This window comes from Labrus bergylta, chromosome 19 (assembly GCF_963930695.1).
Source record: "Labrus bergylta chromosome 19, fLabBer1.1, whole genome shotgun sequence".
NCBI classification, from domain to species: Eukaryota; Metazoa; Chordata; class Actinopteri; order Labriformes; family Labridae; genus Labrus; species Labrus bergylta.
This window is the reverse complement of record NC_089213.1, coordinates 11,904,183-11,922,261: the sequence shown is the minus strand read 5'-3', so window position 1 is coordinate 11,922,261 and position 18,079 is coordinate 11,904,183. Positions and strand designations below refer to the sequence as shown.

The 18,079-nt window shown below is 43.2% G+C and overlaps 3 protein-coding genes across 3 annotated transcripts; 2 read left to right on the top strand and 1 right to left on the bottom strand.

Annotated features, from left to right (window-relative positions):
* Nucleotides 1–680: 680 nt before the first annotated feature.
* Nucleotides 681–3,172, top strand: LOC136177110 (GATA zinc finger domain-containing protein 14-like). Its single transcript, XM_065948254.1, has 3 exons — nt 681–789; nt 1,206–1,268; nt 1,369–3,172. The coding sequence occupies exons 1-3, from the start codon at nt 695–697 to the stop codon at nt 3,035–3,037; spliced, it is 1,827 nt and encodes a 608-aa protein (XP_065804326.1). The 5' UTR covers nt 681–694; the 3' UTR covers nt 3,038–3,172.
* A 5,975-nt stretch (nt 3,173–9,147) lies between these two features.
* On the bottom strand, nt 9,148–12,210 carry LOC136177143 (probable serine/threonine-protein kinase clkA). Its single transcript, XM_065948405.1, has 4 exons — nt 12,156–12,210; nt 11,738–11,855; nt 11,097–11,159; nt 9,148–10,993 (listed from the first exon to the last, which is right to left on the bottom strand). The coding sequence occupies exons 1-4, from the start codon at nt 12,208–12,210 to the stop codon at nt 9,274–9,276; spliced, it is 1,956 nt and encodes a 651-aa protein (XP_065804477.1). The 3' UTR covers nt 9,148–9,273.
* Nucleotides 12,211–14,413: 2,203 nt separating this feature from the next.
* Nucleotides 14,414–17,293, top strand: LOC136177142 (probable serine/threonine-protein kinase clkA). Its single transcript, XM_065948404.1, has 4 exons — nt 14,414–14,453; nt 14,769–14,871; nt 15,438–15,500; nt 15,604–17,293. Exons 1-4 carry the CDS (start codon nt 14,414–14,416, stop codon nt 17,159–17,161), a joined length of 1,764 nt encoding a protein of 587 aa, XP_065804476.1. The 3' UTR covers nt 17,162–17,293.
* The last annotated feature ends 786 nt before the right edge of the window (nt 17,294–18,079 follow it).

Genomic DNA, 18,079 nt, shown 5'->3' with positions numbered 1-18,079 from the left:
GCCACAGTAACCATTGACTCTTCAGGCCAGGATGTAGTGGTGGTCTCTCCTCCCTCCCCTGTACAGAAATGACTAAAACACAGTCACTTCTGAATGAAATCCAAATAGGCAAAATGTGAAACAGGCACTTTTATTAACAGAAACTGCAATGTGAACATGGTCATGAAAAATTATATTTGTGAAACAACAAAACCTAAATCTCTCATACCACAGGAGAATCTGGCAAGATAATCTTTGGAACGTCAGATAGTCGGGCCTTTGCTGACTTTGGTCGGAAGGGGGGAATCGGGCCCAAAATTTTCCTGATTATCTTGTAGTGTGTACCCCGCTTTAGTCCCTTTGAGACTTTTTCTTAAACTCTCATATTGACTTTTTCATTTGAATTGTCTTAGCTTCTTAGTTTGTTGATTTTAGTGGCCTTGTATTCGTCTGTCTTCTGGTTTATTAAATTATTTTGTTTGTGAAGACAGTGAACATTTGAACCAACATCAAGTGTGAAAAAAAATCATCACTCAACCAGTTTCTTTACACAGTCAGTATATTTAGATAAAGTATGAATCACTCTTAGGCTTTTGCCACACCTTACTGAGAGAAAAAAAATGATTCACCAAATCATTTACGTCTTTGTTCTCAACCTGATGTCACATTTCCCGCTCTGTGAGGATATAAAAGCAGCTGCTGTTCAATGGATTGAATGAACGAGCAAACAGCAAAGGATACAGAGCAAGTGGAATCAGAGAACATCACCACTTCAGTGCAGAGAAGACGAGTCAGCAGCCGACCAAATCTGTAAGTCATTTAAAGGACGAATATTTCTCCAATTTTATTTCATGCCAGTCTTTCTTCTCCTGAAATCACAATAAAGTTAATGGTGTTCTCTGTGCCAAACATTACATACATTTCTGTTCAAACCTTTAACTGTGTCATGCCTCTGAGGGAGAATATAATTTCTTCTATAAACAACCTTTCAGTATAGATTAATGGAGATATTTATAGGACCACAGAGATACAAACTATGACAAGAAACAACAAAGTGATAGAGATCATTCATTCTGAAAGCATGATTATGTTTGACATCATCACATTACAGTATTCACACTATTCAAAGACTTTAAAAACAGATGTATCTTTTCCATACACTACATTTAAGATACAAATACATTTATCGAGTCAATCTAACAAAATAAATTGTTTTTATTTTGTAGAAGACCGAAGAACCTCCTCCACCATGATGATGAGAATCTGTATCTTCTTTCTTCTGTTAGCTGGTGAGTTTCAAAAAGTTATTAAAAATGTGATGAATGATGTTTCTTTCGAATGCAGACAAGTTAGAATGTTAAATTGACTTTAAACTACAATGCCCAACAGCTTCAAGCAACGGACAGACAACAAACACAGCTGCTCCAACAACAACCACAGCTGCTCCAACAACAACCACAGCTGCCCCAACCACGACCACAGCTGCTCCAACAACAACCACAGCTGCAGCAACAACAACCACAGCTGCCCCAACCACGACCACAGCTGCTCCAACAACAACCACAGCTGCACCAACAACAACCACAGCTGCTCCAACAACAACCACAGCTGCTCCAACAACAACCACAGCTGCTCCAACAACAACCACAGCTGCCCCAACCACGACCACAGCTGCTCCAACAACAACCACAGCTGCTCCAACAACAACCACAGCTGCACCAACAACAACCACAGCTGCACCAACAACAACCACAGCTGCTCCAACAACGACCACAGCTGCTCCAACAACAACCACAGCTGCACCAACAACAACCACAGCTGCTCCAACAACGACCACAGCTGCTCCAACAACAACCACAGCTGCCCCAACAACAACCACAGCTGCTCCAACAACGACCACAGCTGCTCCAACAACAACCACAGCTGCCCCAACAACAACCACAGCTGCTCCAACAACAACCACAGCTGCCCCAACCACGACCACAGCTGCTCCAACAACAACCACAGCTGCTCCAACAACAACCACAGCTGCACCAACAACAACCACAGCTGCACCAACAACAACCACAGCTGCTCCAACCACGACCACAGCTGCACCAACAACAACCACAGCTGCTCCAACAACAACCACAGCTGCACCAACAACAACCACAGCTGCACCAACAACAACCACAGCTGCTCCAACAACAACCACAGCTGCACCAACAACAACCACAGCTGCTCCAACAACGACCACAGCTGCTCCAACAACAACCACAGCTGCTCCAACAACGACCACAGCTGCCCCAACAACAACCACAGCTGCCCCAACCACGACCACAGCTGCACCAACAACAACCACAGCTGCAGCAACAACAACCACAGCTGCCCCAACCACGACCACAGCTGCCCCAACAACAACCCCAGCTGCCCCAACCACGACTACAGCTGCCCCAACAACAACCACAGCTCCAGCAACAACAACCACAGCTGCAACAACAAACACAGCTGCAACAACAACCACAGCTGCAGCAACAACAACCACAGCTGCCCCAACCACGACTACAGCTGCCCCAACCACGACTACAGCTGCCCCAACAACAACCACAGCTCCAGCAACAACAACCACAGCTGCAACAACAAACACAGCTGCAACAACAACCACAGCTGCAACAACAACCACAGCTGCCCCAACAACAACCACAGCTGCCCCAGCCACGACCACAGCTGCCCCAACAACGACCACAGCTGCTGCAGCAACAACAACCACAGCTGCCCCAACCACGTCCACAGCTGCCCCAACAACAACCACAGCTGCAGCAACAACAACCACAGCTGCAACAACAAACACAGCTGCAACAACAACCACAGCTGCCCCAACAACAACCACAGCTGCCCCAGCCACGACCACAGCTGCCCCAACAACAACCACAGCTGCTGCAGTAACAACAACCACAGCTGCCCCAACCACGTCCACAGCTGCCCCAATAACAACCACAGCTGCAGCAACAACAACCACAGCTGCCCCAACCACGACTACAGCTGCCCCAACAACAACCCCCACTGTAGCAACAAATAACGGCCAAGGTGTAACCACAGTTGCTTCAGGAGCAACCAACAATGTGGCTGGAGCAACCACAGCCGCTGGAGCAACAAATAACGGCCAAGGTGCAACCACAGTTGCTTCAGGAGCAACCAACAATGTGGCTGGAGCAACCACAGCCGCTGGAGCAACAAATAACGCCCAAGGTGCAACCACAGCCGCTGGAGCAACGAATAACGCTCAAGGTGCAACCACAGCCGCTGGACCAACAAATAACGCTCAAGGTGCAACCACAGCCGCTGGAGCAACAAATAACGCCCAAGGTTTAACCACAGGTGCTTCAGGAGCAACCAATAATGCTGCCGGAGCAGCAGGTGCACCAGAAGCATCAACAACTGCTGCCTCCTCTGCAGTCATCAACCAAACAAGTTTCCTTTTAGTCATAGCAGCTCTTACAGCAATTCTTTGGAATTAAGAACTGGACTGAAACAAAGGACTAAACAAACCCAAAGTTTTGACAGAAAGATTTGTATTCATTGATCATCCTGATGAAACCAAAGAATGTGATGTATTTATATTATTTATAATGTGTAATGATTATCCTTGTGATTTTACTTCATGTGTGTGTTGTGTCTTCAAACAGTGAAAAATAATACCACAACACTTCTTATATTATGTCCTGATTAAGTTTACTGACAAACTTGTTTAACAAACCTGATAACTCTGACACTGAACTTCATCAGCCACAGGCGGGATGGAGCTGTGCAACATGAGCTGCATTGTTTGTGATGCTTTATTATTATCTCAATGACTGCGTTACACAATGATGACATCGGTAGATGAAACAATGTGCAGCACACTGTAGTGATTGCTTGAATGCCTACTTTAGGTCTGCATTTTTAAGCCATATATTGTAATAAAATAGTGTGAAGATATAACTTTTCATTTTGTGTGTTTTTGTCATATTTGAGATTCATACTCAGATTTGGCTCTCAATGAGCTCCTAAAGAACAAGGGCACAAATAAATCCATCCTGAAGTGTAAAAAAGTTACTCATATAAAAGAGTTTAGAGACATTTAAATTAATTCTGTACTGGTAGAAAAGTAAAACCTGCAATTTGTATTTGATCATGTTTAAGGCAGTCAGGGTTCTCAACTGTCTCGCATCAGGACCCAGTGACCCCTCCTAAATGTCCTGAACCACATTTTTAAAAACGTTGCAGTTTGGAGTGAAGTGACGAACATTACAGTACATCACATCACAAAACATGACTTTTTTATTTATTTAGCAAACATATAAGAATACATCAAATAGGATTAACAAAAAATATCAGAGGTCAAGAAGCCAAAAGGCTTATACAAGGGACCTCACCTCTTAAAACAACTAAGCAAATAGAATTACACAATTTCAGAACAAAATTAAATATCCACACATACACGTATTCATACACACACATATACAATGAAAAGAGTGAAAATTTAACTCGCTATCAGCTAATCAATGAAACAGGCATTCATCTGTTGAAAAGGTAGAGTGAAGGAGTGAGTTGATGGAAAATATATATATATATTTATATACTATATGCAAAAGTTAGACCTTGTGGATTAAATGTTAAGACAGTTTCTTTTTAAAGATCTCTGTAGACGATGAAGATCTCTGTAGACGATGAACCCCACATCTTTGGAGGTACCAGTGTTTTCATACAAATAAGCTTTTACCGTTGTGTTGTGATAGAGAGTTTGTGAAAGAGCGTTCCCTGGTGGGGAAAGTGGACGCGGACGGGAAGATCAAGCACAAGTGGGAGAACCTCAAACAAAAATATAAGGTAGGAATAAGTAAGCTGCTACCTTCCAAAGGTGTGAGATGACCTGCAATGACTTTAATGACTTTTGTGTGTGTGTGTGTGTGTGTGTGTGTGTGTGTGTGTGTGTGTGTGTGTGTGTGTGTGTGTGTGTGTGTGTGTGTGTGTGTGTGTGTGTGTGTGTGTGTGTGTGTGTGTGTGTGTGTGTGTCTGTGTGTGTGGTTTGTGTGTCCCCAAAACGGGAGTGAACACGGAGAGAGGAGAGGCCACCGCTGCATCCTGGAAATGGCATTGTGGACAGAGCCCGGAAGTCCTGTGAACAAGGGTGATGTATTGTGAATATGTCATTGTGCTTGACATGGTACAGGACAGATTATGTTGAAAATGCCCGTCTCAAACACTTCTGAAATGTGACATCACAAATTCAATTGTGATTATACAATATCTTTTAAAGTAATTACAATGTTTACAATCATGAGATAAGTAGAAATTCACACATGAACATATTGACGTTGCAGTTGTTGGGTGACAAATACAAATCACAGTAAGTGTGAGTCCTGGTCCACATTCACTTTAACTGTATGTGCGATGACTGCAACACCATTTCCAGCAGTGTTAGGTGGACTTAAAGTTAACCCAACCTTCCATAGGTATTAATGTCAGTAAATGATGACTGAATTATTTATTAGATCAACAATCCCTTAAGCAGCGTAAGCTGTACTAATACATTTCTACCTGTATATGTATTAAGGAAGCGGCCTTTGTGATCACACACCACCAGCAGCTGAATGGAATGGAAGAGCTCCCTGTTGAACAACACAAAATGTTATTGATAACCCACCCTCTTGATGATGCTGATGATACCTCCAGCGACTCGATGAACAACATCATGAACCGTGGTGATGGGGACATCAAAGGCTCCTGACACCACCCGATACAAGGTGGCACTGGCCAGCCAGTATAAATATATCCCCACTTCGAGGTCTTTGCTCCAGCCATGGTCCTTGGTGTATGTTTGAATTTAGTTGTTGTTAAGAAATGAAGTGGTTACTAATAAACATACTTGTCACACAATAGTATTTATTGACTTATCTGAGTGTATATACCTTCAATATTTGAGGTGAGGAGCATACATTAACTTCCTTACATAATCCCAGTTTACCCTTACAAATATTTAATGTGTCCTATTTACATGGTCTTCATTTTGTAATAGGATAGCCAGAATGTTTCTCCTGTTGACAGCTTGCTTCCTTCTTCTTGCCACATTGTGGGCATGAACCAATGACAAATATGACATTTTCAGATATTTGTGTCTTACCACCTCAGATGTTCCTGCTTTTCCGACTGTACGATGCATGTGCAACATGTGGACAAGCTGCTGCAATTACAGGGTCCTTTGCTTGCTCTCTTATTACATATTATTCATACCTGTGTAAAAATTAAACCTGAGTACTTGAAAAGTATACTACAATGTTAATTTATATTTCAGAATGTAATTAAATAAATTACTACTAATAATAGCATGCTAATATTTCAACCATGGATGTTATGTATAAATGACAGAAGATATGAGAGATTATTGACTGTTTTCTTTTAATTACGTTAATTATTTTTTTTACATGGTTGATAATCAAAGTCAGAGTAAAACACACAAACAAACTACCAATTAACAAGTTGATGAAAAGGCACCCATTTTCATTAAAGCAGAATTACAAGAATGATGGAACGTAGCCTTCGCAAGATGAATGAGATCCGTCTCCGTTACATTGACTGCGCCTGGATGACAATTAAATACCACTGAATTAACTTATGTCACGGGTAAATGTTTTTGTCCCATGTAAAATAAGGACAATCGAAATGAAGCACTTGTCAGCTTATTTCATTACACCGTAGCAGCGTTTACCTCCAGATGGGCCGTTGTTTACTTAGTTTAACCGGAGCCAAGCACACTGCAAAATAACTGACGACCAGCAGTCATACTACATACTACTGTTGAACGCAGTATGCAGTATGCAGTATGCAGTATGCAGTATATACTGAATACTGATTTAGATAGTAGTATGTAGTATGCGGTTTCAGCCAGAGTCTTGTTTCCCTCCAGTTTTAATTGCCCTGATTGTCTTCACCTGTGTGTGATTGCTCCAGTGTCTTTTTCATGTCAGTGTACCTTCCCTCTTGTTGGCAGTTCTTACGTCTTCCTACCTGAGTTCTTGTCTCCCGTATTCTGAAGTATCCTCGTGGCTTTTGGTTTTCTCCTTGTGTCTGTAGGACTTTGTTTGTTTTAAGAAATATCCTATTTGTTTAAATTAATACTTTTTGCTTCAGATTCTGCACTTGGGTCCTCTTCTTTGTCTTTAATGAACCTGACAATAAGCAGAGTGTTTTGTTTCTAATGCTGATTTGATGTCTTCATGCTTTCATCAACAGCGCTTCACTGTACACAACACACTGAACGTTTTGTTATTCTTTTTGACCCCAACGTAGGAAAACATGTTTTCAGTGTAAACATCTTCTTCCTTTGTCACCTTAGCATGGCAGATGACCAACGTTAAGGTTCATTAGCGCCACCTACTGAGTATGAATAAACAACCCTACTACACATGTTCTGTAAAATACAAAGTGCAGCATAGACCCTTTGACACAAATGTTTTTTACCACCACCAACAGGATCAGACTCCATCACGGGGGTATCACCACCACCCCTACCTGGGTCTAAACTCTATCAGAGATGTATATCCACCACCACTACCAGGGTCTAGACACAATCAGGGGGGTATCACCACCTACACCAGAGTGCAGACTATATCAGGGGGTATCACCACCACCACTACCAATGTCTAGACTCCATCAGGGGGTATCACCACCACCACCACCAGGGTCTAGAATCCATCAGGGGGGTATCACCACCACCACCACAAGGGTCTAGACTCCATCCGGGGGGTATCACCACCACCATTGTCTAGACTCCATCAGGGGGGTATCACCACCACCACCACCACCAGGGTCTAGACTCCATCCGGGGGGTATCACCACCACCATTGTCTAGACTCCATCAGGGGGGTATCACCACCACCACCACCACCAGGGTCTAGACTCCATCCGGGGGGTATCACCACCACCATTGTCTAGACTCCATCAGGGGGGTATCACCACCACCACCACCACCAGGGTCTAGACTCCATCCGGGGGGTATCACCACCACCATTGTCTAGACTCTATCAGAGAGGTATCACCACCACCACTACCTGGGTCTAGACTCCATCAGGGGGTATCACCACCACCACAACCACGACCACCAGGGTCTAGACTCTATCAGGGGGTATCACCACCACCACCACAACCACGACCACCAGGGTCTAGACTCTATTTAGAGAGGTATCACCACCACCACTACCAGGGTCTAGACTCCATCAGGGGGTATCACCACCACCACCAAGGTCAAGAATCCATCAGAGGGGTATCAATATCACCACAAGGGTTTAGACTCCATCAGGGGGGTATCACCACCACCACCACCAGTGTCTAGACTCCATCAGGGGGTATAACCACCCACCACCAGCAGTTACTGAGAATTTACCATGGAGATTTAACAAAAGCCTCAACTTGTGAAGTCAATAATGTCTTCAAACTATTTTCAAATATTTCCATGAAAGGTCACATCATAGGTGTTTCAGTAGCTCTGCCCTGGCAGCTGTCGGGTTTATAACAACACAAGTTTACATCAGTATTTAATCGTTCGATGTTCTATGTTGATCAATGAGTTTCTTATGTTTAAGGGGTTTGTGTATCTTATTGTTGGCTGTGACAATAGCTAAATATATTTCTTTGTGTTTTATAATGTTGACCGTCCGTGTGTTTCACCACACACTACAGCAAGAACCAAATGTGATTACAATGCTGCACCATTAAAGACAAAATACAGTGAAATATAATACATTGAACTTTGAGCTTTAATGTTTCATATATAATCCATATTAAAAAGTCAAGCACAAAACATTCAGAACAGTATGCAGCACAGTATGTCTTTCTGTAAAGACCTGAGATACCACATATTAAAAATCACATGTATTAACATAATAAATAAGAATAAATTAGATTAAATAAATTAGTGACTTTGTCAAAAGAAAGACATTCTATGGAGTCAAGTGTTTGGTAATGAGTCCCTTGATCAAATCCAGTTCTTAATACCAAATAATTGTTGTAAGAGCTGCTAAGACTAAAAGGAAGCTGGTTTTGTTGATGATTGCAGAGGAGGCAGCTGCTGCTGTAGTACCCGCCACCGATGATGGTGTTGTGATTGCTCCCTGGGCTATAAAGTTTCCTCCTGATGCAGTGGTGGTTGCACCTTGGGCATTGTTGGTTGCTGCTGAAGCTGTGGTTGCTCCAGCTGCATTATTGGTTGCTGCTGAAGCTGTGGTTGCTCCGGCTGCATTATTGGTTGCTGCTGAAGCTGTGGTTGCTCCGGCTGCATTATTGGTTGCTGCTGAAGCTGTGGTTACTCCGGCTGCATTGTTGGTTGTTGTTGGAGCAGCTGTGGTTGTTGTTGGAGCGGCAGTGGTTGTTGGGGCAGCTGTGGTTGTTGTTGGAGCAGTTGTGGTTGGAGCAGCTGTGGTTGTTGTTGGGGCAGCTGTGGTTGTTGTTGGAGTAGCTGTGGTGGTTGTTGGTGCAGCTGTGGTTGTTGTTGGAGCAGCTGTGGTTGTTGTTGGAGCGGCAGTGGTTGTTGGGGCAGCTGTGGTTGTTGTTGGAGCAGCTGTGGTTGTTGTTGGTGCAGCTGTGGTTGTTGTTGGAGCAGCTGTGGTTGTTGTTGGAGCAGCTGTGGTCGTTGTTGGTGCAGCTGTGGTTGTTGTTGGTGCAGCTGTAGTTGTTGGAGTGACAGTGGTTGTTGGGGCAGCTGTGGTTGTTGTTGGAGCAGCTGTGGTTGTTGTTGGGGCAGCTGTGGTTGTTGTTGGAGCAGCTGTGGTTGTTGTTGGTGCAGCTGTGGTTGTTGTTGGAGCAGCTGTGGTTGTTGTTGGAGCAGCTGTAGTCGTTGTTGGAGCAGCTGTAGTTGTTGTTGGAGCAGCTGTGGTTGTGGTTGGAGCAGCTGTGGTTGTGGTTGGAGCAGCTGTAGTTGTTGTTGGAGCAGCTGTGGTTGTTGTTGGGGCAGCTGTGGTTGTTGTTGGAGCAGCTGTGGTTGTTGTTGGGGCAGCTGTGGTTGTTGTTGGGGCAGCTGTGGTTGTTGTTGGGGCAGCTGTGGTCGTTGTTGGAGCAGCTGTGGTCGTTGTTGGAGCAGCTGTGGTTGTTGTTGGAGCAGCTGTGGTTGTTGTTGGTGCAGCTGTGGTTGTTGTTGGTGCAGCTGTAGTTGTTGTTGGAGTGGCAGTGGTTGTTGGGGCAGCTGTGGTTGTTGTTGGAGCAGCTGTGGTTGTTGTTGGGGCAGCTGTGGTTGTTGTTGGAGCAGCTGTGGTTGTTGTTGGAGCAGCTGTGGTTGTTGTTGGTGCAGCTGTAGTTGTTGTTGGAGTGGCAGTGGTTGTTGGGGCAGCTGTGGTTGTTGTTGGAGCAGCTGTGGTTGTTGTTGGGGCAGCTGTGGTTGTTGTTGGAGCAGCTGTGGTTGTTGTTGGAGCAGCTGTGGTTGTTGTTGGAGCGGCAGTGGTTGTTGGGGCAGCTGTGGTTGTTGTTGGAGCAGCTGTGGTTGTTGTTGGTGCAGCTGTGGTTGTTGTTGGAGCAGCTGTGGTTGTTGTTGGAGCAGCTGTGGTTGTTGTTGGTGCAGCTGTGGTTGTTGTTGGTGCAGCTGTAGTTGTTGTTGGAGTGGCAGTGGTTGTTGGGGCAGCTGTGGTTGTTGTTGGAGCAGCTGTGGTTGTTGTTGGGGCAGCTGTGGTTGTTGTTGGAGCAGCTGTGGTTGTTGTTGGAGCAGCTGTAGTCGTTGTTGGAGCAGCTGTAGTTGTTGTTGGAGCAGCTGTGGTTGTGGTTGGAGCAGCTGTGGTTGTGGTTGGAGCAGCTGTAGTTGTTGTTGGAGCAGCTGTGGTTGTTGTTGGGGCAGCTGTGGTTGTTGTTGGAGCAGCTGTGGTTGTTGTTGGGGCAGCTGTGGTTGTTGTTGGGGCAGCTGTGGTCGTTGTTGGAGCAGCTGTGGTCGTTGTTGGAGCAGCTGTGGTTGTTGTTGGAGCAGCTGTAGTTGTTGTTGGGGCAGCTGTGGTTGTTGTCTGTCCGTTGCTTGAAGCTGTTGGGCATTGTAGTTTAAAGTCAATTTAACATTCAAACCTGTCTGCATTTGAAAGAAATATCATTCATCATGTTTTTTTTATTTACTCTTTGAAACTCACCAACTAACAGAAGAAAGAAGACACAGATTCTCATCATCATGGTCGAGGAGGTTCTTTTTTATTCTACAAAATAAAAGCATTTATTTCTGTTAGATTTACTTTCAAAATAAAACTTTATACATTTGGACCAGATCCAGTTTATATTATTTCATTCATTCACAATAATTACTGTAAACTGGAGATAAAAATACTAATATTGAATATATTTGTATAACTCTAATTATTTAATAATTTCTGTCTTTCAGAGTCTTTAAAACGTTACTTTAAATAAAAACTGTTTTCATCTTTCAAAGGAAACTAATTCATGCTTGATCTCATGAAGTTTTATCCTCATTTTGACATCTTCACTTTTCAGTGAATGAAACTGACTTTGATTAATGTAAAGTATTTAAATTCATAAAAGGAACAAAACATTAAAAATATCTTTACATTTATAGAGAAGTAATAACTTTACAATTAAAGAATGCTCATCAGAGTCTCTTTCTGTTTTCAGACTAAAAACAACGAGCACAGATAAACAATGTTCACTACGTTAACATAAAGTGAGGATGACGATCATTATGAAGCACCTTGTAATAGTAAGTGAAGAAAGAGAAGGAACAGATTAGAAATGGACAGATCATCTTCATGTAAATACTCACAGTTTGTTCTGCTGACTCGTCTTCTCTGCACTGACTGAAGTCGGGATGCTCTCTGATTCTACCTGTTCTGTATCCTTTGCTGTGTGCTCGTTGATGTCCTCCACTGAACACACAGCAGCTTATAAATCCACACAGAGCAGATAAGATGACATCAGGCTGTGGACAAAGACGTAAATAATCTGTATGACTAATGTTTATTTCTTTCCTGTGTAAGGCGTGGCTGCCCCATACACTTCATACTTCTTTGGTTTGGTTGATATGTTCAGAGAGTAAGAATCTGGTTGAGTGACGCCGTGTGTCAGTCATGACGTTGGGTTGAATATTTTTGGCAGTCTAAATTTGTCACCTGCAATCCTCAACGTCACTTCCTATTAAGATTGCATTAAGCTTTTTCATGGAGCTTCTTCTGTCCTGTTACCTGTTGTGGTTTTGACTCGAGTAATGATCGAACTCTGACAGGCATCAGATTTCATAAAGGTATCAAATCTTTTCTTCATAACAGTTCAATGCCTTTAAATCAGGTCACTTTGGGGGCTCTCACAGTTTCATCAAAAACATACTAAAAACAAAGAAGGACCCTCGTCACTCTTTAAAGGACTCTCTTCATGACAGTCACTCAGTCAAACTATTCCTTCTGTTTGGACTCTGTACTGGTTTCTTGAGGTTCAGGGTTGTGATGGTTACTCTTTTTTCCTCTCAATGGAAAGAGACTCCTTCAGCAGGTGTCAGAAACACGCTTTCTGTTTGATCTCATGTTGGTTTCCACATGTTGTGGGGGCTCGGTTGTATCATTTAAAGGCAGATTCTCAGTGGGATATATGAGTTACCTTCACAGATAGAAAGAAAAAGTCTTCCCCTGATACCAACACGTACGACAGGAGAGAAAAGAACCGGAGGAGAGGGTAGCAAAGCTCCATGAATTGGACTGTCTTGGTTTCAGAAACAGCCCAGCCCCCCACCAGCTTCATGTGACCGTTCAGGGTTAGTGATCTGGCTTCACTAACCCTGACTTAAGCGATCGTGCTGAACGGTCACATGAAGCTGGTTATCAACCTGATAAGTAAACCCAGAGTTTCAGAGAGCAAGTTCACATATAAGGGGCAGAGTTAGCTTCATATAACCTATCACAATCATCACTGCTGTCAGCAGAGCGTCATATCTAACAAACTATATTAAAAATAGAAAGACGTTTAAGACAAACAGGCTCCCAGAGACTAAAGTTACACAGCTGCAGGAACAAATGTAGGAAGGACAACTGGCAGATTTTTTTTTTAAAAAGGCAAGTATTAATGTGCAAATTACGGCTTATTATATTCTTTAGTTCACCTTAGAACTGAAGATAATAACTCCTGTTTATATTTATAACAGTTTGAGAAGTTATATTTCAGCTGCAGCTCTGACGATAACAAACAGAGCGGCATGGAGCCACTAAACATTCATAAGAAAATATAAGATATTCATGATTTAACATCTTAAAAACACAACTCAAAGGCTCCGCTGCTTTTTCAGTCTCTGTTAAAGAGACCCCAACTTGTTGAACTCTACTCAATGAGAGCGATGTCATTGGCCAAATCGCTTGCTTGATGTAAATGTTTTCATACATCCACTCACCCTGACATTGCACATATCATTTTTTTTACTAAGGAGCTTGAAGGAGAAATTCATCTTAATGTTGGCGAAACAGATTTGACTGTTCTTCTGAGCGATGTTGTGAAATGTGAGGGAGTGCAGTGTGTGTGAGAAAGGAGCTGAGAGAAGCAAAAAGGAGACTGGAGGAAGAGGGGTCAGCATGTCACACTGAAAACATGCTTAGTTTTTTAATATACTTAATTAACCCATGAGGGGAAATGTTGGTTTACACTGTTATTGAGAGTCATGCCTGTACACACACACACACACACAGGCCCAAAACACACACATGCCCAACAAGGATCTGAGGACATGCAGTGATAGGGAGATTTCAGAGGGAGGGGCTGCACATGAAAGAGCACCGGAGCTGTTAGGGGCCAGTGCCTTACTCAAGGGCACCTCAGCAATCCTTGATAAGTGACCTGGCACTTCTCCAGCAACCAGACTGACTTCCAGACTTTGGTCTGCACCAGGACTTGAACCAGCAATCCTTTGATTTCAAACCCAAGCACCTATAGACTGAGCTACTTGCCAACTAATTTGTGCATAGTTAAAAGAAAAGTCAGACAGAGAAGGCGTGGCTTTCCCTGATACTTGGTACTTCTTTGTTTGGTTGATATGTTCAGAGAGTAAGAATGTGGTTGAGTGACGTTGTGTGTCAGTCATGATGTTGGATTGAATATTTCTGCTGTGATTCTTGTTGTCAGCCCTAACATGTATTTTTCTTAATGCTAACATTACACCAACCTTTGTAGTCATTGTGCACCTGACAACTTGTTTCCTTTCGTTGTTTAAATGTGAGTATTTGAAGTATGAAAGACAAAGACAGAGTTTCCAGCGTCACTGAGTCAAACAGTTTTGACAGACACCCAACCTGCTCAGGGGGAGCATCAGGTCACAGTTTTTTCACTTCTTCTCTGTCTGACTTTTCTTTGTTTTTAGTATGTTTTTGATGAAGCTGTGAGAGCCCCCAAAGTGACCTGATTTAAAGGCATTGAACTGTTATGAAGAAAAGATTTGATACCTTTATGAAATCTGATGCCTGTCATGAAGAGTTCAATCATTACTCAAGTCAAAACCACAACAGGTAACAGGACAGAAGAAGCTCCATGAAAAAGCTTAATGCAATCTTAATAGGAAGTGACGTTGAGTATTGCAGGTGACAAATTTAGACTGCCAAAAATATTCAACCCAACGTCATGACTGACACACGGCGTCACTCAACCAGATTCTTACTCTCTGAACATATCAACCAAACCAAAGAAGTATGAAGTGTATGGGACAGCCACGCCTTACACAGGAAAGAAATAAACATTAGTCATACAGATTATTTACGTCTTTGTCCACAGCCTGATGTCATCTTATCTGCTCTGTGTGGATTTATAAGCTGCTGTGTGTTCAGTGGAGGACATCAACGAGCACACAGCAAAGGATACAGAACAGGTAGAATCAGAGAGCATCCCGACTTCAGTCAGTGCAGAGAAGACGAGTCAGCAGAACAAACTGTGAGTATTTACATGAAGATGATCTGTCCATTTCTAATCTGTTCCTTCTCTTTCTTCACTTACTATTACAAGGTGCTTCATAATGATCGTCATCCTCACTTTATGTTAACGTAGTGAACATTGTTTATCTGTGCTCGTTGTTTTTAGTCTGAAAACAGAAAGAGACTCTGATGAGCATTCTTTAATTGTAAAGTTATTACTTCTCTATAAATGTAAAGATATTTTTAATGTTTTGTTCCTTTTATGAATTTAAATACTTTACATTAATCAAAGTCAGTTTCATTCACTGAAAAGTGAAGATGTCAAATGAGGATAAAACTTCATGAGATCAAGCATGAATTAGTTTCCTTTGAAAGATGAAAACAGTTTTATTTAAAGTAACGTTTTAAAGACTCTGAAAGACAGAAATTATTAAATAATTAGAGTTATACAAATATATTCAATATTAGTATTTTTATCTCCAGTTTACAGTAATTATTGTGAATGAATGAAATAATATGAACTGGATCTGGTCCAGTTTTATTTTGAAAGTAAATCTAACAGAAATAAATGCTTTTATTTTGTAGAATAAAAAAGAACCTCCTCGACCATGATGATGAGAATCTGTGTCTTCTTTCTTCTGTTAGTTGGTGAGTTTCAAAGAGTAAATAAAAAAAACATGATGAATGATATTTCTTTCAAATGCAGACAGGTTTGAATGTTAAATTGACTTTAAACTACAATGCCCAACAGCTTCAAGCAACGGACAGACAACAACCACAGCGGCTCCAACAACCACAGCGGCTCCAACCACGACCACAGCTGCTCCAACAACAACCACAGCTGCCCCAACAACAACCACAGCTGCTCCAACAACAACCACAGCTGCTCCAACAACCACAGCGGCTCCAACCACGACCACAGCTGCCCCAACAACAACTACAGCTGCTCCAACAACAACCACAGCTGCCCCAACAACAACCACAGCTGCTCCAACAACAACCACAGCTGCTCCAACAACAACCACAGCTGCTCCAACAACAACCACAGCTGCACCAACAACAACCACAGCTGCCCCAACAACAACTACAGCTGCTCCAACAACAACCACAGCTGCCACAACAACCACAGCTGCACCAACAACAACCACAGCTGCTCCAACAACAACCACAGCTGCTCCAACAACAACCACAGCTGCTCCAACAACAACCACAGCTGCCCCAACAACAACCACAGCTGCTCCAACAACAACCACAGCTGCTCCAACAACAACCACAGCTGCCCCAACAACAACCACAGCTGCTCCAACCACAACTGCTCCAACAACAACCACAGCTGCTCCAACCACAACTGCTCCAACAACAACCACAGCTGCTCCAACAACAACCACAGCTGCCCCAACAACAACCACAGCTGCTCCAACAACAACCACAGCTGCACCAACAACAACCACAGCTGCACCAACAACCACCACAGCTGCTCCAACAACAACCACAGCTGCACCAACAACGACCACAGCTGCTCCAACAACAACCACAGCTGCCCCAACAACCACTGCCGCTCCAACAACAACCACAGCTGCACCAACAACAACCACTGCCACTCCAACAACAACCACAGCTGCACCAACAACAACCACAGCTGCCCCAACAACCACAGCCGCTCCAACAACAACCACAGCTGCACCAACAACAACCACAGCTGCACCAACAACAACCACAGCTGCCCCAACAACCACAGCTGCTCCAACAACAACCACAGCTGCACCAACAACAACCACTGCCACTCCAACAACAACCACAGCTGCACCAACAACAACCACAGCTACACCAACAACGACCACAGCTGCTCCAACAACAACCACAGCTGCTCCAACAACAACCACAGCTGCACCAACAACAACCACAGCCGCTCCAACAACAACCACAGCTGCCCCAACAACCACTGCCGCTCCAACAACAACCACAGCTGCTCCAACAACAACCACAGCTGCCCCAACAACCACTGCCGCTCCAACAACAACCACAGCTGCACCAACAACAACCACAGCTGCTCCAACAACAACCACAGCTGCTCCAACAATGACCACAGCTGCTCCAACAACAACCACAGCTGCACCAACAATGACCACAGCTGCTCCAACAACAACCACAGCTGCTGCAACAACCACTGCAGCAATAACAACCACTGCCACTCCAACAACAACCACAGCTGCTTCAGGAGCCGCCAACAATGTGCCCGGAGCAACCACAGCTTCAGCAGCAACCAACAATGCAGCCGGAGCAACCACAGCTTCAGCAGCAACCAATAATGCAGCCGGAGCAACCACAGCTTCGGCAGCAACCAATAATGCAGCTGGAGCAACCACAGCTTCGGCAGCAACCAATAATGCAGCTGGAGCAACCACAGCTTCAGCAACAACCAACAATGCCCAAGGTGCAACCACCACTGCATCAGGAGGAAACTTTATAGCCCAGGGAGCAATCACAACACCATCATCGGTGGCGGGTACTACAGCAGCAGCTGCCTCCTCTGCAATCATCAACAAAACCAGCTTCCTTTTAGTCTTAGCAGCTCTTACAACAATTATTTGGTATTAAGAACTGGATTTGATCAAGGGACTCATTACCAAACACTTGACTCCATATAACGTCTTGCTTTTGACAAAGTCACTAATTTATTTAATCTAATTTATTCTTATTTATTATGTTAATACTTGTGATTTCTAATATGTAGTATCTCAGGTCTATACAGAAAGGACATTACTTTTATGAGAACAGATTCTGTGTCATGCACTAATTAGAACCACAGACAAACTTGTATTATTTATTCACCTATTTATTGTTTACATGAAAGAATATCATGCGTGCATCTTTACTACCCCCTGTTAACGAGACACAGAGCCGTATGAGCCACAGAGAGTCATGAAACAAAGCAACATTGATGTCATTACTATTGCATTACTCTGACATGAAGTTTCTGTATGGACATATTGTGCTGAATAGTGTGCTGAATGTTTTGTGCTCGACTTTTTAATATGGATTATTTATTAAACATTAAAGCTCAATGTTCAATGTATTCTATTTCACTGTATTTTGTCTTTCATTGTGAATCTTTGAATTGAATTTGTTTTAAACCCAATGGTTTTTATATTTCCAGATTTTGAATCATACACTGATTTACTCCTCTGATTTACTTTATCTATCATTTATTTATTCCTAATGCAACT